Genomic DNA, 26,108 nt, shown 5'->3' on the forward strand with positions numbered 1-26,108 from the left:
TGTGCACTGTCACCTACTGTTTGTGAAGCACTTTTCCAAAGGAGAGAGGAGAGATGTGTTTTACACAACTTGTGTATAATAAATAATTTTTCTGGTTTCTGTTGGTTTGTTGTAAATACGTATGCTAATATGGTTGCACTGGGTATCCGTAGCACCTTTGTTTGTGTGCGGTCTCTTGCCACACTGGTCATCACCACTACAAGGGTGGGGATGGGTCTAGGATCTCCTACTGCGTTTCAGTGGTCTTTTCTTTGGTTAAGCATTTGCTTGTCTGCTGTAAATCTTTGGCAGTTTTTGCCAGGTTTTCTGCTATTTTGGTAGAGAAACAGACCCCCAGAATTAGCTACTCTGTTGTTTTTGCCCCCACTCCCGCCCCTCCCCTTTTTAGAATGACTAGTTTGTAAAGTTATATGATTTATTTCTGTTCTCTTAGTGTTTTCTGCAATTCATATTTCAATAGGATTTCCTGTCTAGTTGAGTGGCTTTAGTGATCATTGAATCTAGTAACTCCTAATTTGAGAGGCATTCATTGAAAAAACCTGGTCTGATTTAACTTCTGATTTACAGACTGAGTAAAACTAAGGCTCACAGAGTTTATGGACTTTGTCAGAACCCTTCTTTTTAATGACACTTCCTCAGGAAAAGTTCTTCTGTTTGATGCTTTTCATTTAGGAGTCTGTTGCGAATTAGAGTGCCCCTCTGGATAATAGACAGTAGTTAAGTAGTTAAGCATAGGGCATCCATTTCAAAGCAATACCAGAAAATGTTCATATCAGATCAGATCAGTTGCTCAGTCGTGTCCGACTCTTTGCGACCCCATGAACGCAGCACGCCAGGCCTCCCTGTCCATCACCAACTCCCGGAGTTCACTCAGACTCACGTCCAATGAGTCAGTGATGCCATCCAGCCATCTCATCCTCTATTGTCCCCTTCTCCTCCTGCCCCCAATCCTTCCCAGCATCATCTTTTCCAGTGAGTCAACTCTTTGCATCAGGTGGCCAAAGTACTGGAGTTTCAGCTTTAGCATCATTCCTTCCAAAGAAATCCCAGGGCTGATCTCCTTCACAATGGACTGGTTGGATCTCCTTGCAGTCCAAGGGACTCGCAAGAGTCTTCTCCAAAACCACAGTTCAAAAGCATCAATTCTTCGGCGCTCAGCTTTCTTCACAGTCCAACTCTCACATCCATACATGACCACAGGAAAAACCATAGCCTTGACTAGACGGACCTGTGTTGGCAAAGTAATGTCTCTGCTTTTGAATATGCTGTCTAGGTTGGTCATAACTTTCCTTCCAAGGAGTAAGCATCTTTTAATTTCATGGCTGCAGTCACCATCTGTAGTGATTTTGGAGCTGACCTACTACCTTAATCTCACTGTCATCTTTATGACATCATGAGAAGATTTAGATTAGTCTGAGTAACACTGAAACTAAACTAGCTATTAATTTGGGGTAACTAAACTAGCTATTAATTTGGGGATTCTTGTTTTAAAATTCTTAGTAATTACTCTTCAACTCTGTGTTAGTTTCTTGTGCTGATTTTATATCCTTTATTCCCTTTGCACATTTTCCTCATTGATAGGAAGTTTGTTATTGGAGATAATAGGAACCTTTCCATTTCATTCAGTACTTATTGAGTATTCCCTACCTTCCAGGCGTACTTAGCAAAGATGATAGAAAAATAAATGATAAACTCTGTCATCAAGGAGTTCATAACTGTACTTTTGATTGATTAGTAAGAAATCTCTCTCATTTAAGCAAAATTGAAAAAGAATTAAAGAAATTTGAGAAAGTAAGAACTTTGGAAGGAGACATAAGCATTTCTCTAAAGTGTTTTTTATTGGGCACGTTTCAGACCTTCCTGTAGGAAATAGTCAGGGAATGTCTTGATGGTGCTGGTAATGCCTTGTCTCTTTTTCATTGCCTCAGGAGTTAGTATGCCTTTTTTCATTGTTTTAGCAGTATTTACCACTCAGTAAATATTGGTTATGCTATATTTTAGGAGGATTCCAGTGCTGGGGATGACAGTGTTCATGACAAGTTTATTGGTCCACTTCCAAGAGAAGGTTCTGTGGGCTCTACCAGTGATTATGTCAGCCAAAGCTACTCCTATTCATCTATTTTGAATAAATCAGAAACTGGTAAGATTTATGATTGTTGTATTTTCATAAAATCATAGAGCATTAAACCTAGAATAATTTTAGCAATCTAAACCTAATCTTCTCATTTTATGGATTAGAAAACTCAGACCCAAAAGAAGATCACTAGTGAGCAGAAGCAAAGTTAGAGCAAGAATGGTTTCCCTTTCCCTCGTCTCCTTGTTATTTTATCTTTATTATTACTGCTACCGTTTAGTAAAAAAAACAAATTGGATTTTGAAAGAAGACATTTCTTTTTGATAATCTTTTATGTTGAATTTAATCTTAGGTTTTTGAAGTTTACTTCCTCTGGAAAGGAATGTATAATATCTGTCTGTGTGGATTACAGTAGATTTACGGAGATAACTTTCATGTGGAAACAAATGGGTCAGGCTTATTTTATTAGAACTACTGTGTTATGTTCTGCTTTAATCTAATCATATGTTTGACATTAATCATGTAATTAAAAAATTCCTGCTAGCTTATCTCTGAATATGTTATGTTTAAAACTAACAAATTTTTGAATTTTTTTCAATTTTTTGAACTAATAGAATTGCTTTATTTATTCAATTTTTTATTTATATATAAGACTGAAAATGTAATCTTGACTGAAAATGTAATCTCAATCATTTTACATATCATTTTGCTTTTGATTGTACAGCTAGTTAATGTTATTTCATGCTAGGTATGACTTCAGAGTGTTTACTCTTAGAATTTCAAAACAGAAATGATTGTAAATATAACACACAATTATCTAGTATAAGGGCTTCCCTGGTGGCTCAGCTGGTAAAGAATCCGCCTGCATTGCAGGTGACCTAGGTTCGATCCCTGGGTTGGGAAGGGAATGGCTACCCACTCCAGTATTCTGGCATAGAGAATTCCATGGACTGTATAGTCCATGGGATGGCAAAGAGTCGGACACGACTGAGTGACTTTCACTTTCATCTAGTATAAAAAGAGAAATATATAATTACATGTAGGTTTTGTTTTAATGTGTTCTGTAGTCTTCCCACTTACTATATTTCGTAATTGAAATATAGAATAATTTACTCCCAGCTAAGCATTTGTATAGGCTTAATGGCATATTTGTTCTGGAAATAGTAAAAACTGGTCAGGTTTGGTATTTACGATCAATTTATATAAATAGAACTTTTTGCAGCAAACTACCAAGAATAAAAGAGAATGCGAAAGTATCTTTTATTTCAGATAATAGCAAATAAGAAAGCTGCTTCTCATTACACTGTCAAGAGTAGTGATTCTCAAAATTTTATTTCTTTAAAAATCATTTTGGGATACTTGTTAAAAATGTAGGTTCTGAGGCATTACTCCCAAAATACTGATTTAGTTACTATTGAGTAGACTGGATAAATTGCATTTTGTTTTAAATAAATACCCTTAGATTTTATAAGATAATTGAAATACTTTGAGAAAGTTCCAGAATTAACAAGTCAGGATTCTTGAAATTTTTGCTGTATATTCTGACAACCAGCTCAGTCCTTATGCAAGAAGTATTTACAGAACTCCTGCTTTGTACTGAATAATGTATAGCTCTCTGATGCCTGTAAATTCCTAGAGACTAAAGTATACTTAAAAAAAAAAAAGTTCTCTGATTGTATGAATGTAATACATATTCATTGTCATATTGTAAATGAAAAAAGTGGAAATTTCTGACAGTATAATTAACAGAAACTGCTTTAATGATTTTGCTTATTTTTGTCTTCTCTTTCCTTCATCTGAATGCTTTCAAGAAAATGAGGAAATTGTTATGAGCAGAGTTTTAATATATATTTTTCATGTAATGTATGAGAAGCATTTTTCAGTATTAAGTAGTATTTTAGTATGGGTTTTAAATGGTTAAAAAGTAGTGTTTCATTATATGATTTAAATATTTAAACTATAATTATTACTGATGTTATAATGAACATTATTGTAAGTTTTAATATTCATCTATGATTATTTCCTTAGGGTAAGTTTCTAGAAATTGAATCACTTAAGTTGAAATTTACTAAAAATATTTTTATAGGACTTTGATATACATTGCCATGTAATCATAGTCTTCGTTTCCAACTATCATTCCTCACACAGTTTTACTCCGCTCTTTTCCCTACTTGTACATTTTCCTTCAGTGTTCTGGAGTACTGCCTTTCTGAATTAGAACGGTCTATATACATCCAAACGAATTGCTGTTCAAAAACTGTTTGTTAGTGACTATTGGCATTTTGCTTAAGAATTTATTGAAATGCACAAAATGTCTTCATTGAAAAATGCTTTCATGATTTCAACTCACAACTGCAGGAACACTTCTCTCCATAATTCAGTGAGGTTGGAGACTTATTCTTTTTTGTCTCCTTGCCTACTAATTCCTTCTGGTGGCCAATTACTGTTAATGGGAGATGGTTGGAAGTGGGGGGCACTTAAAAAACTAAGGAGTGGATTGAAGGCTGATTGGACTCGCAGGTGATTAATAGTGACTGAAGTGTTCTACCATTTAAATCCGAGATATCTTTCCCTGGCCAGTTTCTTTAACAGTTCTTTTCTTTATATCTACTTTGAGTTGGCCAGTTTCATTCTACTTCATTTGGCCTTGTAGAGTTCTCCCTCATTTCTTATTGGTTCTGTTCAGGATTTCTTTCTGTGTTTGCTCTCTGTTATTGTTCTGTACAGAATGGCATATGTTCTTATGTTTTCTTCCCTTATTGACTTATACTTACAATATTGACTCATGACTATTTCAGATCGAGGGCCCACTTGATAGTAGTTCTCATAATGACAGAAGATTCCTATTAGTTCTGTAGCATTTTATCTTTTTAATCTCACTAAAGCCTTCATACTTTTGGAAAATAATAGTACTTTTATTTGACAAACTGGTCATTCTGTTAAATATGGTGCTAAATGAAGTACAGAAGACCATACATTTCTATTTGATTGTTATTGCTAGTGGTAAAATAAAGAGCAGTGGAAAAATTGTTATTATCCCACCTTCCCTTAGACCCCTCCCCCTGCCACTCTTTTTTAAGCCCAGGGAAGGGAAACAAGGTCACAAATAAATGGTTATGATTGATCTTAGGGTACACAAAAGACAGTAGTACCTTGACAGTACTTTGCCTTTTAAGGCTACTGGTAGAATGGTTGTCCCTGACTATGGAGGAATTGGGGAAGGAGGTGGAAAAGAAGAAATCCCAGGCAGCTGAGCAGGTGCAGAACAACTGGGTCTCCTTGCTCAAGTGCTGTTGTTTGTGGGAAAGAATCCATTATCAGTTCAAGTAGCTTATAGATTTGTGTTGCTTGTAAGTCATATTCCCTTCTCCCTCATGGGTACCTGCTGCTGTGCTAAGTAGTAGGATAGAGAGAGAAATTATATTTGACTCCTCCCCTCACTGTTGGGGAACATATATAAATAAACGATTATAGATCAGTGAATTAAAAGCTGTAATAAGGATTAAGGACAGTATGCTATAAGAACAACTCAGGTGGCACATGTTGATTAGGAATTGAAGCAGTTTATAATTATATAACAATGTTGAGTAAATATATAGACATGTGTTCACAGTATTCTTAAAGATGAAGGCATTAGAAATCAAAGCTTGAACCTTAGTCCAGAGTAAAAGATAGGCAACTACTTGGTCTGTTCTTAGAATTGTACAAGTGCAGATAGTGTGGAATCTATTCCTCTTTTCCACAACTGAATCAAAGGTCATTCTGTATTTGCTGATCTTTTCCATCACCTTAGTTAGCAATATCGTTTGTCTACAAAGTTTGCCACTGTCTTACTAACAAAAGATATTTTTGTTAATTCTTGGAAAATTGAAAAATGTATTTCAGAGAGCTTCAGTGAATGCCTTTGGCATGTATTGAGAAAAGATTTAAGATTTTTTGAGATAACCAAGTCTTTCAGTATAAAGTGGGAGTAAATAAATTTAATTATTAGACAATGTGTTTACCACATTTTACTCAAATAATAAGGTATAATAAAATGATGAGGCTGATATGTTTGTGTGTGTATGCATACCTCATAAACTGGGCCTAAATCCTATTTCAAAGGAGAAGTTCCAAAAGTATTCTCAACAGTGGTAATCATTTCTAATTAGGTATATAAAGTTAAGTACTTAAATAGTTCATTTGAATTTTGAATGCATCTAAGTTACTCCTTTCCTTTTCCCTTTCTCTCAAGTCTCTTCTTCCATCTCTGAGTTCTCTTCTTACTTTAATAGCCACTCTGCATGGCGTGCTGATCCATAGGGTTTCATACTTCATGGGTGTGTACAACAGCGGAAGTCCTCTGAGTTTGTATACAGTGAATATATCTTATGTTATTAATTATTGGTAGAAATTGGTTTACTGGGCCTGGTGAACTGGTTCAGTACTGTCTTCATATTTTGGGTGTATATGATATTTAAAGTGAATATGTATATACTTTTTCCATTTTAATACACAGCTTTTAGATTTGGGGAACAAAGATTTATTTTTGTCACAAAATACTATATTAAATGTAACTCTTAAAATTTTATTAAATGCTATGTAATATCTATGTATATCTCTGGACATATAACTGCATGTCCAGAGATCCTGACTTTCTCTGAGAAATAAAGTTTACATAGTGCATATATTGACCAAAATGTCTTTCTTAGGTATTATTGAAAAAAATTGAAATAATTTCCAATTATAACCTTAATCTCTTAATTTTTACTGTGTATTAAATTCTTGTTAAGTTTTCTTTTTGTTAATTTTTTTACATAAATGCTGATTTATATTTGTGTATTTGTTTTTTTAAGGATATGTGGGATTAGTAAACCAAGCAATGACTTGCTATTTGAATAGCCTTTTGCAAACACTTTTTATGACTCCTGAATTTAGGAATGCGTTATATAAGTGAGTATTCAAAAAAATTCTATCAATAAAATTGATTTAAGAATGAAATACAACTTTTAACTAATTAAATCTATTTACCTTGTTGCATTTCTTTGTTAAGTTTGGGGCATTTCTCACTTCTTAAAACATACCTTGAATAGTAAATAAGAAAAGGATTTTATGAGAGGCAGGCATATGAAAAATTTGTGGGGGGAGAGAATCAGAAATGTATAGACAGCAACAGGATAAAATTGATAAGATTTATGTTTAAGATAAATTATTATATTTAAGCTTCCCTTGCTTTTAGCTTGAATGCCTTTATGAAGAAGTATGTTATATACTTTTGGAGATAATATGAATTTGTAAACCATATTCTTTTTTTCCTCCACATCTCAATTTAAGAAACAAAGTTGCCTTTTTAAACTTGCAAATTTTGTTTTTAATTAAACTATAATGCAACTGTTCTGTGTTTTATGTGTGTGTGTATTTTAAAAGACTGTGTGTATATATGTTTGTATATATCCATATTTAAATAAACCCTAAAGTCAGACATTTGTTTTTATGAGTATCCTATTATAATACATGTAATACACTCTTGTATATTTCTTTACAATATCCATAACTTTTATTTTTTGACATTTTAAAGTACAGATAAACTGATTTTTTTCCTCCTTTTTGTGTTACTTCTGAGAAACACCTTTGTAATTACTGTAAATATTTACAGTAATAAAGTACTAAATAAATACAGTATCTAAAGTACTTTTGGAACTTTTGATACTACAAACAACATTATATTACCATTAAATTCATATGTAAGCTCACCATCTGGATTTACTTGAAAAAATTGACATGTTTTTCATTCGGCAGGTGTTTGTTACCCAGTGTTTATATGTGGATGCTTGATAGATAAAGTTAGAAATAAGGTCTTTGTTCTTAAGTAATTCACAGATCTCTTCACAGTAGTAATATATGTATTTTTTAAAGTAGTTGAAATAACATTTAGGGATGACTTAATGCCATGAGAGTTTAGAGAGAAGAGAGATTAACGAAACTTGGAGAAGTGGCTTATTTAGCAGAGCAAGTAGAACTTGAGGTCATCGTGAAGATAGGTATGGTTTGGCCAGGTAGAGAAGATTAAGAGGACGTTATAGACAGGAGGACTTTCAAGAGCAAAAATGAGTAAGTTCATCATGTAGAACTAAAGAAAGGATGGCTCCCTTAAAAGGCTGGACTTTGTTGGACTACAGACAGGATAGGACTAGCATGAAAGATAGGGTTCCGTTTGTTTATTCTCTTCACTTGTTATGTAGCAGCCAGAAAGAACCTACCACTTTAGGTATGTGGGCATGAATTATGGAAAATTTCCAGCATACTAAAAAAAATAGTGAAATGGTATAATGAATTCCTCTGTACCCATCACCCAACTTTGGATATTATCAACTCATGATCAATCTTTTTCGTCTATAATCCCCCATTCTGATTATTTGGAAGCACATACCTAACCATATCACCTGTAAATTATATCTTAGGTCACTGCTAAAATTTCCCTGATTGCTTCATAATATCTTTTTTAAACAATTCAAAGCAGGATCCAAACAAGATCTGTGTATTGAAATTGACAAGTCTTTTAACCTATTTAATCTATTTTTTATTCCCTTTGATCTTTTTCCACATTGCAATTTATTCCTTGGAAATATATATGTGTATCAAAAACTGATGGCATTTGTCCTATAGTTTTCCACAGTTTGGATTTTGATGGTCAAATGCCATAGTGTCATTTAATATTTTGTTACCTCTGTTATCTGTGAGTTAATAATTGGGACAAGGATCTTGACCAGGTTCGCGTTCAGCGATTACTCTTAAATAACCTTTGCCTTTTATTCATGTTGCCTAAATTGCTTTCTAAATTTATGAATTAGAATATTTCTTTAGATATTAATTGCTTTAGTTAATACCCAAGCTCTGTAAAATCCCCAGAGTTAAAAATTTACATTTGTTGTGGTCTTAATGTTAGTTATGCTCTAAAGAATAAAAATATGTTATGAATAATTCTCAAACATTTCATTCCAATAGGTGGGAATTTGAAGAATCTGAAGAAGATCCAGTGACAAGTATCCCATACCAACTTCAGAGGCTTTTTGTTTTGTTACAAACCAGCAAAAAGAGAGCAATTGAAACCACAGATGTTACAAGGAGCTTTGGATGGGATAGTAGTGAGGGTACTAATTCTCTTGTAATGATAAGTATTTGCAATAGTCAAAGGAACTTGAGAGACTGTATTATAAACAACATATTAACATCTTTACTTTACCTTTTCATTGCTTTTTGGTTGGTGTTTAAAAATAGCTTATTTTTAAAATTTAAGCTCCAAGGCATAAGTTTTTGATCCATTAAAACTATCTTGTAAAATAAGTTTGGTTATACTCTATTTTTATGTACTTAAATTTTTTTTAATGTGTTAGCTTAGATATTTATTAACATATTTCTTGACTCTACAGTGAAAAATAATAAAAATGGCAAATATTGTAGCACCATAAAGCCTATACTGCTTATAAAATATTGAGCTCTCTTGGTTCTTTTTCATATGATTGCCTTTTTATGATTCTAATGTATATTTTGTGTTCTTTTTAAATCTAGCATTATTTTGTGTAGATTTTCCCGTATTTCTGACAATTTGCTTTTAAACAACAAACTAATATTTCATTACACTAAGTTAATAGCTCTTTTTAATTAAATTTTATCTTAAAATAGCTTGGCAGCAGCATGATGTACAAGAACTGTGCAGAGTCATGTTTGATGCTTTGGAACAGAAATGGAAACAAACAGAACAGGTAATTTATCTCTCAAGTTGAGAGTATTGTCTAATAAAGTATTAATTCCTTAAAGTGACTTTATTTTATTGGAATGTTTTAAAACTTGGGCATTAGTCCAGTTGTTAAAGTACTGAGAGTTTCCTCATCTTTAAGGAGGTTGGGCCCTGTGATCTAGATGGTCTCTTTTTAGCTGCTGCTAAGTCACTTCAGTCGTGTCCGACTCTGTGCGACCCTAGAGACGGCAGCCCACCAGGCTCCCCTGTCCCTGGGATTCTCCAGGCAAGAACACTGGAGTGGGTTTCCATTTCCTTCTCCAATGCATGAAAGTGAAAAGTGAAAGTGAAGTCGCTCAGTCGTGTCCAACTCTTAGCGACCCCATGGACTGTAGCCTACCAGGCTCCTCCATCCATGGGATTTCCCAGGCAAGAGTACTGGAGTGGGGTGCCATTGCCTTGAAAACTATGTAATTCGTTTGTGTGTGTGTGTGTGTGTGTGTTAGGGGTGATTTTTGAACAGTATTTTCAGATAGATGCTAAGTAAATTCAGTGTCTTATCTGTAACACATAAAGTATACATTGTAAAGTATATTCATCTAGCATTACCTTTTTGACCAGTGAGGTATATTCATGCTTTTCACACTTCGTGAGAGATGCTCAGTCATGTCTGACTCTGTGCAACCCCAAGGACTATATACATTTCATGGAATTCTCCAGGCCAGAATACTGGAGTGGGTACCCATTCCCTTCTCCAGGGGATCTTTGCAACCCAGGGATCAAGCCCAGGTTTCCCACATTGCAGGTGGATTCTTAACCAGTTGAGCCACCAGGGAAGCCCTTTCACATTTAGGATCCTTGTTAATCTGACCCTATTCTTAAATCCAGTGGAAGGAGGAACAGATTAAAAGTGGGAGAACTTTAGATATATCATTGGAATGAGGCCTAAGGCTGAACTGAATGAGGCTCAGGACTTATTACCGAGGCCGGTTTATACTAAGTGTAGTGATAAAAGATCATTGGAGGCCAAAAGAGGAGTCTGGAGGGTAGCCCGGAGGATGTATAGTCTGATGGCTCGGACTAGAGTTTTTCAAACTAGATTGCAGTCCATTCATTTATGAGATTAATTTAGTGAATCTACACAGCACTTTTTTTTTTTTTTTTTTTTTTTTCAAAAAGGAATAAAATAGATATAAGAGAAGCACCACATAGTAAGGGTAAGTATTGTTTTATGCCACTTTTGTTACAGTTACATGTACTAGGTTGCAATGTAAATTATTTTTTTACTGTGGGTAAAAAGTTTTGTGCTAGCAAAACTCTTTGAAAAACACTAGATTGAAACACTTAGAAATGCCCTCTCCGAGAAGACAATCAGATATAGCTGGAGCAGGTTAATGAAGAAGGCTTCATTAAACAAACAATATTAACGCAGACAGTTATGGTAGATCCTAGTTTGAAGGCTTATAAATCCTCAATACTTGAAGAGGTATAAATTTATGAAAGAGGCAAACTGATTTCCTTCTTAACCTATTCTTACTTAAGAAATATTGGAAAAAATTTACATTCATTTAGTGATCTAGATTCTCTACATAATCTATAGGATTGTATTTTTGTAACCTTATGCAGATGGTATTAGGGGATATTTCTTTTTCGTAGGTCTGTTTGTGGGTCATCAATTTTATTAAGACCAGCTGGGGCATTCCTTCTGCGTTCCCAAGTTTTGGTACAGGAATCTTTAGGCAAGACATTCACACGGAGGGTCCTTACTTAGGGAGTTACCTGTCTCCTTTGGGTCAGAGTAGCCCCCAGTTGACTTAAGTTTGGGGAGTAGGTGAGAGATTCATTCTTTCTAGGTGAGGATATATTGAGGGAGATGGAGTTTAAGGTTTCTTTTTAAATTTATATTCATTTAAAGAACAGTATATTTTCCCTTCAAATTATTTTATGTGTATTACTGAGAAAAGTTTTATTTGTACCTTGAGATAGAGGATATGATTTTAGAAATCAGAACATATTATTGTGAAAATAATGATATGTATATGTAAAGCTGTAGAGCCAGTTATTTAGCTGTGTGATTGTCAGTATGCCTAAAATGATGGATTGTGCTTTATTCCCATCCTAATTAATATAATATGGGGCTTAGTAGTAAAGTTAGTTGATAACTAATTTCAACAAAACATTTTAATAGTGGGATTTTTAGTGATATGAGAATTGAAATAGTTCATTTTTGCACATTCTTATTTTGTCTTTGTTAAGCTTTGATTTTTTTTTCTATAGAATTTTAGATTAGATAAATCTTAAAGCTTTCTAAAACTTCAACAGTAAGAATCAATATCCTTTTGAAACTCATTCTCAAAGGCATAAAGTATTAACTAATTTTAAAGGAACCCTTTAAAAATTCAAATGTTCTTATTTTTAGGCTGATCTTATAAATGAACTGTACCAAGGCAAGCTGAAGGACTACGTGAGATGTCTGGAATGTGGCTATGAGGGTTGGAGAATCGACACATACCTTGATATTCCATTGGTCATCCGGCCTTACGGGTCCAGCCAAGCCTTTGCTAGTGTGGTGTGTACCTTTCCGCTGACTGCTTGTGTATCCATACACAGAATACATAATAGCACAGTGATATAATATATCCTAAGGTAAGTATCATCCTAGACACACCTTCTTGGGTTGTTAGTCATTCCTGCATTTAAACTAGCAAGATCTAGAAGATTTTTGACCCTTCAGTGAGTCCTAATAGTGCATGTTTAAGAGAAGTAGTATATACAAATGTACTGCCTCATGGCTCAATCTTTTACTCTTTTGTAGAAGTGACTAGATTATTTCACTTTATCTTTTTTTAAACCTCTATAAACAGTCTATTTTATAAATGCTACTTTTTAACATTTATTTTTGGGGGGCCTTGCCAGGTGGCTTGTGGGGTCTTAGTTTTACCAGTCAGGCATTGACTGGGCCCTTGGCAGTGAGAGTGCAGAGTCCTAACCGCTGGACTGCCAGGGAATTTCCTATAAATACGGCTGTTGTTACTTTTTTTTTTTTTTTGGAAAGTACTTTTTTGTTTTGAGAGTGCTGTTTTGTTCCATATACTTTTGTGAGAAGAATAACCTCTAGTTATTAAGACAAACACAGACCATATTGTTTGAAAAAGTATTCCTCTTCTAAAATTTAATTTTAAAATGACCCAGGCATTTTATAAGCACAGATAATTTGAAGAATCCGAATTATATATAATTAGCTTATTTATATATCATCAAATTGGGTGATTAAGATTTTCTCATTTCTCCTTTTGTTCTCTGTTTTTAACTGCTTTTTGGTAATTTTATTATTGTATTTTATCCTTACATTTGTGTATTTAATTGCTTATACAAAAGGAGAGTCATGGAAGGAGTTAAATTGACATTTAAAATTAGAATTTAGAAACATTCATTCAAGCCTATTATGAGTCAGGGAAAACTTTCACAGCTAAGATATCTGAAAGAGTCAAATTTCATCATGATGATCTTACTTATGCTGCAGTCAGGCTGATGGTGGCTTGCAGGTAAAATCAGTGTTCTTAAAACTAGTCCATACTTTAGCCTCTAATATAGCGTTTCAACTGTGATTTAGTAGTCTCTAGGACAATTGATACCCTTTGCTTTTTTCTCCTATTTTTATATGACTGTCAGGCAGTAACAGTAAGAAGTTACAGGATCAGTCAGTGGGAATCCACAGTAAAAGGCCTTTCCGAGATAGGGGAAGATTTGGCCTCCTTTGGTTTTTTTAAGTGCACGTTTTTCTTTTTATTGAAGTATAGTTACTGCACAATATTATGTAAGTTACAGGTGTACGATATAGTGATTCAGTCAGCTTCCTGAACAGATTTAAAAAATTCTGTTAAGTACTTAATAATACCCTTGTAAACTGCCATTCTAGATATATGAGATTGGCCTTGGCTTGAGTGGCTAGTTTTATTTTTCATTTTTGTTTTGTTTTTACTTTATTTTGTAAGTTTAAGGTAGAAGAGACATAAAAATTGTTAAGATTTATCTTTCAGTGGATTATCTCCTAACTAATTTTAAAACTTTGGCATTTCTTTAAAGGAAATGTACTAGGGAAGTGTTCAGTAGTCCCAAGTGATGTACACTGTTTTTTCTACTTTATTTATGAAAATATTTTTATGTAAGATTTTTCATGTATATGTTAGTTTTTTTCTTACATATTCATTGAATTTTGAGGAAGTTAGTTTTATTTGTGTTATGTTGGAATATAATATTTGAATATTTAGCAAATATAATACTTGAGTATTCAGCTATAAAAAAATAGCTGAATCTTTTTCATTATTTGCCTGCTGAATTGTTACCACTCTCCTCAGTACGTTACAGACACAGCAATGAAGTGAATTGGAGGATACTTTTGGAGAAGTGAAAAAAGTCACATTTCTGAATGGAATTCTCCAATTCTATCCTACATTGATATATGGATGATGGTGGTGGTGATTATTCAGTGGAAATTGAAAATTACATCTATGAAGCAGGATGTAAGCAGGTTTATACACACATGCGCTAATAGGGCTTGCAGAAGGGAACCTAAAACTTCGTAGATTTTGCTGGAGTCTCTTGAGGGAAATTACAGCAGGTGAGACTACCCAAGATAGGGGTTCTAAGGAGGATACTACCTTCAGAGAACTTTAGTTAAAGGTAAGTGATTTCCCTTTATTTTCTGAATTCAAACTTACAACCTACACTTCTTAAACTGCAGAAATCATCATATAACATCTAAATTTAGTGTTATATCACTGCTTGCCATTGTGTATTTTGTTAGTGCTATGTGTTTTAAAAAGAATTCAGTGTAAATGTGGATTATAAATATCTAGTTAAAAGAAGCATTATAAAATGTTGTCCAGACTGTTATAATATTTGGCCTTAATTTAAGTTGAACTCTTTTAAAATTTATTTTCTTACTCTTACTAGTGGTCTTAGTATATTTGCCTTATTGGCTGTTTATACATACATACACAAACATACTTGACTACATGCACACATATGTACACACATACACTTACCTTCATACACAGCATTGGTGGTTATGTGTTTTGCTTATTACATATTCTGTTTACTGAGCCACAGTAGTTATGTGTATTCACTGTGGTTAACACTTGGTATTTAATTTCAGATCAGTAAGTATGAAATTCTGTTAAAAATAAGAGGTTTTTTTGTTTGTCTCTTAACTTCGTCTGAAACACCCAGTTTCTGAATTGTTTTATCTCCATATTTAAATAAATTAACTTGAGAGTAATATTTAAAATTAAGTAAGAATGGAGTTGCCACTTAGTTAATGTATCATTATAACATCTATATATAACTTTGGTTATTTTTCAGCATGATTGATAGCAGACTAATTTTTAAATAAGTGCTAAAAATTGCCTGTATAGTTTTTAAAACAGCTTTTCATCCTAATGTTTTCTTTATTGAATTATTTCTTAGTTGTTATAACTGTAATTATTTTAAGTTTGTGGTCTCCATTTTATCTGTCCAAGTAGTGTAAAGGGTTCTGCTGCTATTCTGTCTCTCAAATTGAGTTTTGTTCAGCACTAGTCTCCAATAGGTTTAATAGATGTTTGGAAGAAGACTTCTGATTAAATAAAATTGGGAAACTGTGTAACTGTAATACTCTTTGGGAACTTTACAATGCACATTTAATTTTAAGTGCCCTCCGTGTTCCTGTAATAGAGAAATTAACCAACCTTTTCTCTGTGGGACATCTGTTAGTATTTCAAAGGATACTAGGATTCTGAGGAACATATTCACAAAATATTCTAGGGTATTTTGTGGAGCTCTGTATTAGATTAAGGTGATTTAAGGAAATATCTACTTTGTTACATTAATGTTTATGTCCTTGTAATGTTGGAGGGAATGAGAATACTAAAATAATATGTTTCTAATTTCCTGTTATTTTACATGTCTTATTATTAATCCTGAAAAAATAATATCAGCCAAAAGATTACTTACATTAATATTTTTAAAAACTTGATTCTCACTGATTTATTAGGTAATTAGAACTGTCTACATAAAATCAGTCTCTCCAAACTTTATAATCAAAGAAACCTTGAATCTGCTTATTGCAAGCATATTTGAGAGTGTATTATTTTAAGAAGATCTAAATGGTATAACCTCATATGTTTAACATTAACTAGAGGAGAGCATTCTACTTAATAGTAAATTTTAAACACTATCTTTTTATAGGTAGTTTTATTGAGTTGCTTATTCAGTGGTAGATACTATTCTAGGCCATTTTTATTAGTATAGTTTTATTCTCTTTGGGGGTAAGTACATTTAAATATCTGTTTATTATGTCAAAATGTGTTCAAAAGTCTAAAACTGGATTTGGCTGTATGGGTCCTTGTAGTGTCTTGGGAAAGATCAGATTAGGTGAAAGACCTTTGTTCCCTAAGTAAACACAATTTAATGACCATCTTAAAGTTTTGAATAGAAAATCATTAAATTCATAAGCATTTGTGAAATCATAAGTGTTCCAGATACTTAGTTTAGACACGTTTATATCATAAGTCCTACCCTGATTTAACAGGTAATTTGGACATTCTTATATGGCTGGCTTGGTCACATAACTCATTTGGTTGGTAGAGTAGTCCAAATTTGTCCAAGTATGTAAGCATCACATAAAGAAAACTCTCTTCCATGGACTCTACCCTCATTTTTCCAGGAATTTGTGTGGTTGAACATAGTGGGAACCAGTTTAAAAAGTGGGGACTTTTGCTTTCAGGATGATGGAGTAGATGTACATTGCCCTATTCCTCCCGCTTAAACAACTGAAAATCTTGAACATTATATATAAAATAAACATAAGAAGACTCTGAAAGGTGGAGAAAAGGCATAAAGACTAGGGACCTCAGGACTCAAGGAATGACATGGGGTGAGTTCCCTGGGTTTTCTTTTTGCCTAATGTATCCCAAATTTGGAGCTGAAGATGCTGGTAGGCTGAAAATAGCAAATAGCACAGACTAATAAGTCTGCTGTCTCTAGCCAAAAGACTGGGGAAAGGACAGCCTGGCAAGGCACAAAACTTAGCCAGTAACTGCTGTGCAGTAGCCAGACACTACCAGAAAGATTGTGGCCCTAACCCTAACCTATGTCAGCCAACGCTGAGTCGGGAGCCTCAAAGTTGTAACAAGGCGCTCCAACCCCCTGCTGGGGTGATTTCAGAGAAGACTGACTAGGAGCCAGAAGATTCTTCCCTCCTGGGCAGTACTAAACCTCCCCACTGCCATTCTCCTTTTACTGTGGTTAATTGTTGTTAGAGACCATGTGGAGAGCCTAGCCTTACACTTCCCACCTAATAGTAAAAAGGTGTTCCTTTCCCTTCCCACTGGAGTAATGTTAGAGGAGGCCTAGATGAGAGTCAGGACTTTTACCACTTCCCACCTCCCAGATAGGGAGGCTATCCCCCTCCTACCTGTGGTATCAGTGGAGGCTACAGAGGGAGCAGTGACAGATGTTAGAATTATCTGACAAATATTTTAAAACAACCATCATAGAAATAACCAATACATCAGTGAAAGTTCCTAAGCCCACTTGGAACAAATGAGAAAATAGAAAGTCCTGAGGAAGAAATAGCAGATATAAAGAAAAATGAAATGGGAATTTAGAACTGAGAAATGCAATAACCACAATTAAAAAGTTAATGGATAGGCTCAACACCAGAATGGAAGAGACAGTGTATAGTGAACCTGACAATAAAACAATATAAATTGCCCAGTTTAAATAACAGAAGAAGTACAGTGGGGGGTGAAAATCCTTAGGGACCCATGGGACTATAACAAAAGGTCTGACATTGGTGTCATTGGAGTCCTGGAAGGAGAAGAAAAAGAAGACAGGGCTGAAAAAACACTTGAAGAAATAGACTGAAGACTTGCCAAATTTGGCAAAAGGCATAAAGCTGCAGATCCAAGAAGCTGAGCAAACCACAAACAAGATAAGCCAAAAGAACTTTACATCAAGTTCGATTATAATTAGACTTTTGAAAAGGAAAGACAAAATATCTTGGAAGCAGTGAGTGAGAAAAGGTACCTTTTTTATGGGGGAAAAACAATCTGGTTTCTCATAAGCAGATCTGTCATCAAAAACTATGAAGGTCAGAAGGAAGTAGCACATTTTTCAAGTGTTGAAAGAAAAGAGCCGTCAACTAGAGTTTTATACACAGCAGAAATATTACTCAGAAATGAAAGGGAAATCAAGACCTTCTTGGATGAGGGAATCCTGAGAAAATTTGTTACTAGTAGACCTACCTTTAAAAAATGGCTAAAGAAAATTCTCTAAATCGGAAATGATAAATGGAAGGCATATTGGAACATTAGGAATGAAGAAAGAACACGGAAAGCAACACTTGAGTTCAGTTACTCAGTCGTGTCTGACTCTTTGCAACTCCATGAATTGCAGCACGCCAGGCCTCCCTGTCCATCACCAACTCCCGGAGTTCACTCAACATCCATCGAGTCGGTGATGCCATCCAGCCATCTCATCCTCTGTCGTCCCCTTCTCCTCCTGCCCCCAATCCCTCCTAGCATCAGAGTCTTTTCCAATGAGTCAACTCTTCCCATGAGGTGGCCAAAGTACTGGAGCTTCAGCTTTAGCATCAATCCTTCCAAAGAACACCCAGGACTGATCTCCTTTAGAATGGACTGGTTGGATCTCCTTGCAGTCCAAGGGACTCTCAAGAGTCTTCTCCAACACCACAGGTCAAAAGCATCAATTCTTTGGCATTCAGCTTTCTTCACAGTCCAACTCTCACATCCATACATGACCACAGGAAAAACCATAACCTTGACTAGATGGACCTTTGTGGGCAAAGTAGTGTCTCTGCTTTTGAATATGCTATCTAGGTTGGTCATAACTTTCCTTCCAAGGAGTCTTTTAATTTCATGGCTACAGTCACCATCTGCAGTGATTTTGGAGCCCCCAAAAATAAAGTCTGACACTGTTTCCACTGTTTCCCCATCTATTTCCCATGAAGTGATGGGACCAGATGCCATGATCTTTGTCTTCTGAATGTTGAGCTTTTTTTTTTTTTAATTTTATTTTATTTTTAAACTTTACATAATTGTATTAGTTTTGCCAAATATCAAAATGAATCCACCACAGGTATACATGTGTTCCCCATCCTGAACCCTCCTCCCTCCTCCCTCCCCATTCCATCCCTCTGGGTCGTCCCAGTGCACCAGCCCCAAGCATCCAGTATCGTGCATTACACACTGAGGAAACCAGAAGGGAAAGAGACACGTGTACCCCAATGTTCATCGCAGCACTGTTTATAATAGCCAGGACATGGAAGCAACCTAGATGTCCATCAGCAGATGAATGGATAAGAAAGCTGTGGTACATATACACAATGGAGTATTACTCAGCCATTAAAAAGAATACATTTGAATCAGTTCTAATGAGGTGGATGAAACTGGAGCCTATTATACAGAGTGAAGTAAGCCAGAATGAATGTTGAGCTTTAAGCCAACTTTTTCACTCTCCACTTTAACTTTCATCAAGAGGCTTTTTAGTTCCTCTTCACTTTCTGCCATAAGGGTGGTGTCATCTGCATATCTGAAGTTATTGATATTTCTCCCAGCAATCTTGCAAAACTTAGGGTACTACAATAGGCTTTCCTTCTCCTCTTGAGTTTTCTAAATTATCTTTGATACTTGAACCAAAATTATAATCACACTTTTAATAACCAAAATTTAGAATCATACTTTCTGGTGTGATTCTAAATATATGTAAAGGAACTATTTAAGACAATTATATTACAAAATGGGAAGAGGTAAAAAGACAGAGGTAAAAAGACAAAGTGTACTTCACTTGAACAGTTAAAAGAATGGGACTGATAGACTAAAAGTTTTGTGTATGTAATATAACATGTAGAGCAACTACTGAAAAAGAGATACAGTCAGTTCAGTTCAGTTCAGTTGCTCAATCGTGTCCAACTCTTTGTGACCCCATGAACTGCAGCACACCAGGCCTCCCTGTCCATTGCCAGCTCCCAGAGTTGGTACACTCAGAAGCACTATCAATAAATCAAAGTAAAATTTAATTCAAAAATTTTTTTCAGGTTATCCATAGAAAGGCACAGAAAATAAAACAAACCAAAACATTAAAATAGCAAACTTAGTTGCATGTAAGTAGTCTAACTATACCAAGTAAAGGGCATCCCTGGTGGCTCAGACAGTAAAGAATCAGGCTGCAGTGCAGGAGACCTGGGCTCGATCCCTGTGTCAGGAAGATCCTCTGGAGAAGGGAATGGCAACCCACTCCAGTATTCTTGCCTGGAGAATTCCATGGACAGAGGAGCCTGGCAAGCTACAGTCCATGGGGTTGTAAAGAGTTGGACATGACTGAGCGACTAACACACATACCAAGTAAAAGGAAGAGATCGGCATATTAGATTTAAAAAATGTGACCCAACAATATGCTAGGTACAAAAAACAGCCTTTAGTATATTGAAATAGGCAGGTTGATAATAAAAGGGTTGAAAATTATATATCATGTAAACATTAATCAAGAGAAATGAGGCATGGCTATATTAAAAGGAGATAAAGCTGATTTTAAAGCAGAATTACTAGAGACAAAGAAGGGCATTGTCTAATGATAAAAAAGGTCAATCCATCAAGAAGACAGCAATCTTAAATGTGTACAAACTAAGTTACAGAGCTGCAAAGTATGTGAAGAAAAAGCCTTTCAAAATGAAAGGAGAAATTGACAAATCTACAGTTACAGTTGGAGACTTCAGTGCCCTCAATAATTGATAGGTAGAATCTCTAGACAAAAAATTAACAAAGATATGGAACTTAACAATATCATCAGCCAGCAAGCTCTAATAGATATGAAACTGTGCACTCGACAACAGCAGAGTACACATTCTTCTCAAGTGACTACATATGAGGATAGACCATATCCTGGGCCATAATACAAACTTCAATTTAAAAGAATTAAAATCATAGAGAGTGTGTTTTTCTGCCACACTGGAATCAAATTGGAAATCAATAAAAGTTAATTGGAAAATCACCAAACATTGGGAAAATAAACAATGCACTTCTAAATAATCCATGAGTCAAAGAGAAAATCTCGAGGCAAATTAAATACATATATATATTTTGAATGGAAATGCAGATGTGTAACATCAGAAATTTTGAGACACAGCTGAAGCAGTACTACAGAGAAGAAAGTGTTAGTCTTTCAACCCCATGGCTCCTCTGTCCATAGAATTCTCCAGGCAAGAATACTGGAGTGGGTAGCCATTCCCTACTCCAGAAAATCTTTCCAACCCAGGGATAGAATCCTGGTCTCCCATATTGCAGGCAGATTCCTTACTGTTTGAGCCACCACAGGGAGGAAAATTTATAGCTTTAAATGCTGGCCTTTAGTATAAATTCTTCCATAAGAAAAAAGAGAAAATACTGTGGCGGATTCATTTTGATATTTGGCAAAACTAATACAATTATGTAAAATTTAAAAATAATATAAAATTTAAAAAAAAAAAAGAAAAAAGAGAAAATGTTATGTATTAATAATGTAAGCTTCCACCTAACTTGGAAAAAAGAGCAAAAGAAACCCAAAGCCAGCAGAAGGAAGGACATAATAAAAGAGCAGAAATCAGTGAAACTGAAAACAGAAAATCAATAAAAGCAGTTATTTGAAAAGATCAGTCCAACTGATAAACCTGTAGCAGGACTGACAGAGGGGAAAAAGGTAAGATAAACATTTCCAGTATTAAGACTGAAGCTACTACTATTACAAACCTTGTAGATATCTAAAGGATAATAAGGGACAGTTCTGCACATATAATTTGATGACTTAGTTGAATCAGTGCCTTGAAAATACTCATCTTATATGGCTTAGATAATTTTAGTAGCCCCATAACTGTTAAGATATTAAATTCATAATTTAGAATCTCTTAAGAAAATCTGTTAAGTTGGAAAGTTTTCACTGGAGACTTGTACCACATATTTTAGCACAGTGAGCACCAGTTCTTCACAACCCCTTTCAAAAAAAGGAAGGAACCCTCCCCTATGTGTTTTATGAAGCCCCTCTCATCCTCATACCAAACCAGACAAAGGCAGCTAAACCAAAAAACCCCTCAAAATTAGGACCAAGCCAGTTTCCTTAATGCATATAGATGGAAAAATCCTTGTCAAAATATTAGTAAATAGAGCTAAGCAATATATAAGGAGAATTATATACCATGATGAAGTAGAGTTCATTCTAGGGATTCAAGGCTGGTCAGTATTTTAAAAATGATTGACTGTAATCTACCATATTAACAGAGACAGGAAAATTGGCATGATCGCATTAATTGACTTAGAAAAAGCTCTTGACAGAGTTCAATAATCCACTCATGATAGAAACCCTAAAAACTGATAATAGAGGATAATTTTTCTTAAACTTGTAAAGAACATATTCAAAAACCTACAGCTAACATCATACTTTGTGGTGAAAGACTGAATGTTTTCTGCCTAAAACATCAAGGTTATCTCGGCAAGGATATCTGCTCTTATTCATTTTAGTACTGGAAGTCACAGCCAATACAATAAGGCAAGAAGAACAAATAAAAGGTATACCAATTAAAGGAAGAAATAAAATTGTTCCCCCTTTTTAAATAACATGGTTTTTTTGGTATAGAAAACCCCAAGGTATTTGCCAAAACAAAGCAAAACCCTGGAAAACTAATAAGTGATTTTAGAAGGTAGCCAGATAGAAAATAAACATACACAAATCAGTTGTGTTTCAAAGTATTAGCAAAGAACATGTGGAAAGTGAAATTAAAAATACAATATTGTTTACAGTCGTGTGTGTGGGAGGGGGGAACCCTTAAGTGTAAATCTAACAAAATGTGATCTGGACCTATGTACTGGAAACTATAAATTCTGAAAATAATATTTGAATGGAAAGACATACTCTGCTCATTGATTGAAAGAGTCACATGTTGAAGATGTCAGTTCTCTCCCAAATTGTGTAATTTTAATGAATTCCTTTCAAAATCTGACAGACTTTTTCAACCTCATTCTAAACAACATAAAATAGCTAGAATAGCTAAAAGAATTTTGGAAAAAGAATAAAGTAAGAAAAATCTGTGTAGTTGATTTCAAGACTTCTTATATACTTACAGTAATCAAGGCTTTCTGATATTGGAAGAATAAGCAATAGATCAGTGGAACATAATAGAAAACCCAGAAATAAATCCACACAGATAGCCCGGCTGATTTTTTAGAATGGCACAGTGCAATTCAGTACAAGAAGGATGGTCTTTTCAACAAATGATGTTAAACAGTTGGGTACTCTTATTTATAAAACTGAACCTCTACTTAAACCTCACAGCTTGTATAAAGATTAGCTCAAAGTGGATCATAGACTTAAACATAAAATGTAAAGTTATAAACTTTTAGAAAAATAGGAAAAAATTCTGTAGATACAGGGTTAAGCAATTAATTCTTAAATTTGATACCAAAAAGTACAGTCCACAAAGGGAAAAATTGACAAGTTGTATCTCTACATAATTTTTAAAACATTTGCCCTTTGAAAGCCAAAGTGAGGAAGATAAAAAGAGAAGCTATAGACTGAGAGAAATTATTTGGAAAGTACATATCTGGCAGAGGACTAGTATTTAGAATGCATAAAGACATCCCGAAACACTGTAATAAAAAACCCAAACAGTCTGTTTAGAAAGTAGGCAAAAGACAAAAACATTCTATCTAAGAGCATATTACAGATACTAAATAAATACAGGAAAAGATATTTAGCATCTCTAGGGAAATGCAGAGAGCCGGACATAACATAACAACTGAACAGCAACAAAACAGAAATGCAAATTCAAACCTTATGAAGGTAACACACTACCAACAGAATGGCTAAAATAAAAAATAATGGCAGCACAAAAAACTGGCAACAGTGTGGAGAAACTGGATCACTCATGTTTTTGGTGGGAATGTGAAGTATTATAGGCAGTTTCTTATGAAGCTAAACATGAAGTGACCATAACCTCCAGTAATTATACTCTTTTGATTATCCCAAAGAAATGAAAACTAACTAGATGTTCATAATGTCTCCAGTTTTAATATTCTAAAACTGGAATCAGCCCAGATGTCCTTTAGCAAGTAAATGGATTAACTGGGGTGCATACAAACCATAGAATACTACTTATTAATAAAAAGGAACAAACTGCAGTACACACAGAAACTTGAATGAATCTCCAGAGAATTATGCTGCGTGACAAAAGCGAATCTCCAAAGATTACATATGATTTCATTTATATAACATTTTGGATACAACAGTTTTAGAATTGAGAGATTAATCATTGCCAGAGCTTATAGAGTAGCTGAACCCAGGGGAAGGATGGGTAGGTAGTTACTATAACAGGGCAACATGAGTGATCCTTGTGTAGGAACTGTTCAGTCTCTTGGCTGTGGTGGTAGATACATGAGCCTATACAGGTAATAACATTATATAGAGCTTACTGTACACACATGCACAGACAAATGAATACACTGAAACTGAGAAAATTGGAATAATATTGGTGGGTTATATCAGTGTCAGTATCCTGATTGTGATATTATACTATAGTTTTGCAAACTAGTTACCTACCATTTGGAGGAATCGCACCATGTACAGGGGGCTCTGTATTACTTTTTATAATTGTATATGAACCTTCAGTAATCTCAAAAATTGCAATTAAAAGTAGATAGCTTAAGTAAAAATACAATCTTTTTCCTACTTTAAAGAGAAATACAAAGTATATATTCTGGGAAAGATAGTTGACTCTGTAAGGAAGACATAACTGCATATCAGTAGTACAGAATTGCTGAGTATATTAAAATCAGTTAGAAAATAATTATCAGTGGTAGTTCTAATTTATCTTCTGTGGTTCAGTTCGAAAAATAAAATATGAAGTAGTGAATGATGTAGAAAGAATTTTATATGTAAGTTAAGAGTTAAATGAGGATTTATAGGCAATACTGTTTCTTGGTTCCATCTTTTGATTGCTCTATACCTAGATTTTCTATATTTCTTAATCAAAGAACCAAGGATATAAGAATTCTCTATATTATGTTCTGAATGCTGAAGAATAGGGTCTAAAAACCTGTGTACAGTTACACTTTGTGTAATATATAAGGAGGTGTAAGTGCTAGAAAATAAAGCTATTATCTTCACTCTGGAATGATAAAAAACAATCACAGTCAACCCAAAGCTAGTTTGGAAAAATGACTCAAGAATAGTTTAACATACTCAAGAGGACAGCTCATGGTAAGCATGAGCTTACCGTGTGTGTGTGTGTGTGTGTGTGTGTGTGTGAGTGTGTATTAATAATGGCACAGTGTTTATATTTTGTTCCATTTTTATGATCCATAACTTGTTTTTTAGTATCTAAAATATAGTTTGGCATGATTTTGTTGTCTCATCACATTAGGTGAAGATAAATGTATATAACCACATTAGCCCATACATACTTTATTTGTATGAACAGATGAAACTAATTTTTATGGCTGGCTAATCTTTATTTATAATTATTCTAGTGGCAACTTTTTAAAAAGTGAATAGGAAACTAAAGAAAATTGTTAGTATAGCTTTAACTGGTTTGTGAATCTAAAGGATAATTTCAGCTGTCTGAATCTACATAATCCCACATGCCTTCCCCAAACCATAGGCAAAAAGGAACACTAGCAAAACCCAACTGACCCGTACCTTTTGGAATACTAGGAGACAGAATAATATGAACTTTAAATTACATGAAAATAGCAAAATTACCAAGTTCCAGGAGACCTTCCAGTATTGTTGCAAGTGTGTGTGTGTGGAGAGTACGGAGTGGGACGCTTTAGAGACTCCATGTAACAGAGGAGTGGGGATTGGAAGACTTAAATGAAGATGGAATACCCTTAAATGAGAAAGTACAACAGTATGTGCCAAAATAGTGAACTCAGACTGGGACTTGATAGTTTATAGCACCAGCTACACAGAAGGAATTTTAGAGTGAGAAGGGTTAGAAAGTGACAGCCTTGGAGGAATTTTGCTTCTAGAGAAGGAGATAAACCAAAAAGGGATGATGCCCCTAAGTCATAGCAGTGAAGAGAAAATAAGAAGAGAATGATTCTGCAAAATCAAAGGGGACACCAACCTCTTCTTCACCATTACCCATTCACAAAATAGCACTTCACTAAGTAAAAAGCCTCTTGATGAAAGTGAAAGTGGAGAGTGAAAAAGTTGGCTTAAAGCTCAACATTCAGAAAACGAAGATCATGGCATCCGGTCCCATCACTTCATGGGAAATAGATGGGGAAA

The 26,108-nt window shown here is 34.6% G+C and overlaps 1 protein-coding gene across 6 annotated transcripts in view; it reads left to right on the forward strand.

The window, feature by feature from the left end:
• The window catches only part of USP47 (ubiquitin specific peptidase 47), a 103,431-nt gene that overhangs the window by 40,552 nt on the left and 36,771 nt on the right, over nucleotides 1-26,108 (forward strand). For all 6 annotated transcript variants that reach the window (XM_044929528.1, XM_006055229.4, XM_025266655.2 and 3 more), the window contains 5 exons: nucleotides 2,002-2,140; nucleotides 6,910-7,006; nucleotides 9,059-9,204; nucleotides 9,737-9,816; nucleotides 12,211-12,360. In XM_044929528.1, the coding sequence (XP_044785463.1) occupies nucleotides 2,002-2,140; nucleotides 6,910-7,006; nucleotides 9,059-9,204; nucleotides 9,737-9,816; nucleotides 12,211-12,360 (612 nt within the window). The remainder of the gene's footprint in view (nucleotides 1-2,001; nucleotides 2,141-6,909; nucleotides 7,007-9,058; nucleotides 9,205-9,736; nucleotides 9,817-12,210; nucleotides 12,361-26,108) is intronic.

Source organism: Bubalus bubalis, chromosome 16 (genome assembly GCF_019923935.1).
Source record: "Bubalus bubalis isolate 160015118507 breed Murrah chromosome 16, NDDB_SH_1, whole genome shotgun sequence".
In the NCBI taxonomy this organism is placed as follows: domain Eukaryota; kingdom Metazoa; phylum Chordata; class Mammalia; order Artiodactyla; family Bovidae; genus Bubalus; species Bubalus bubalis.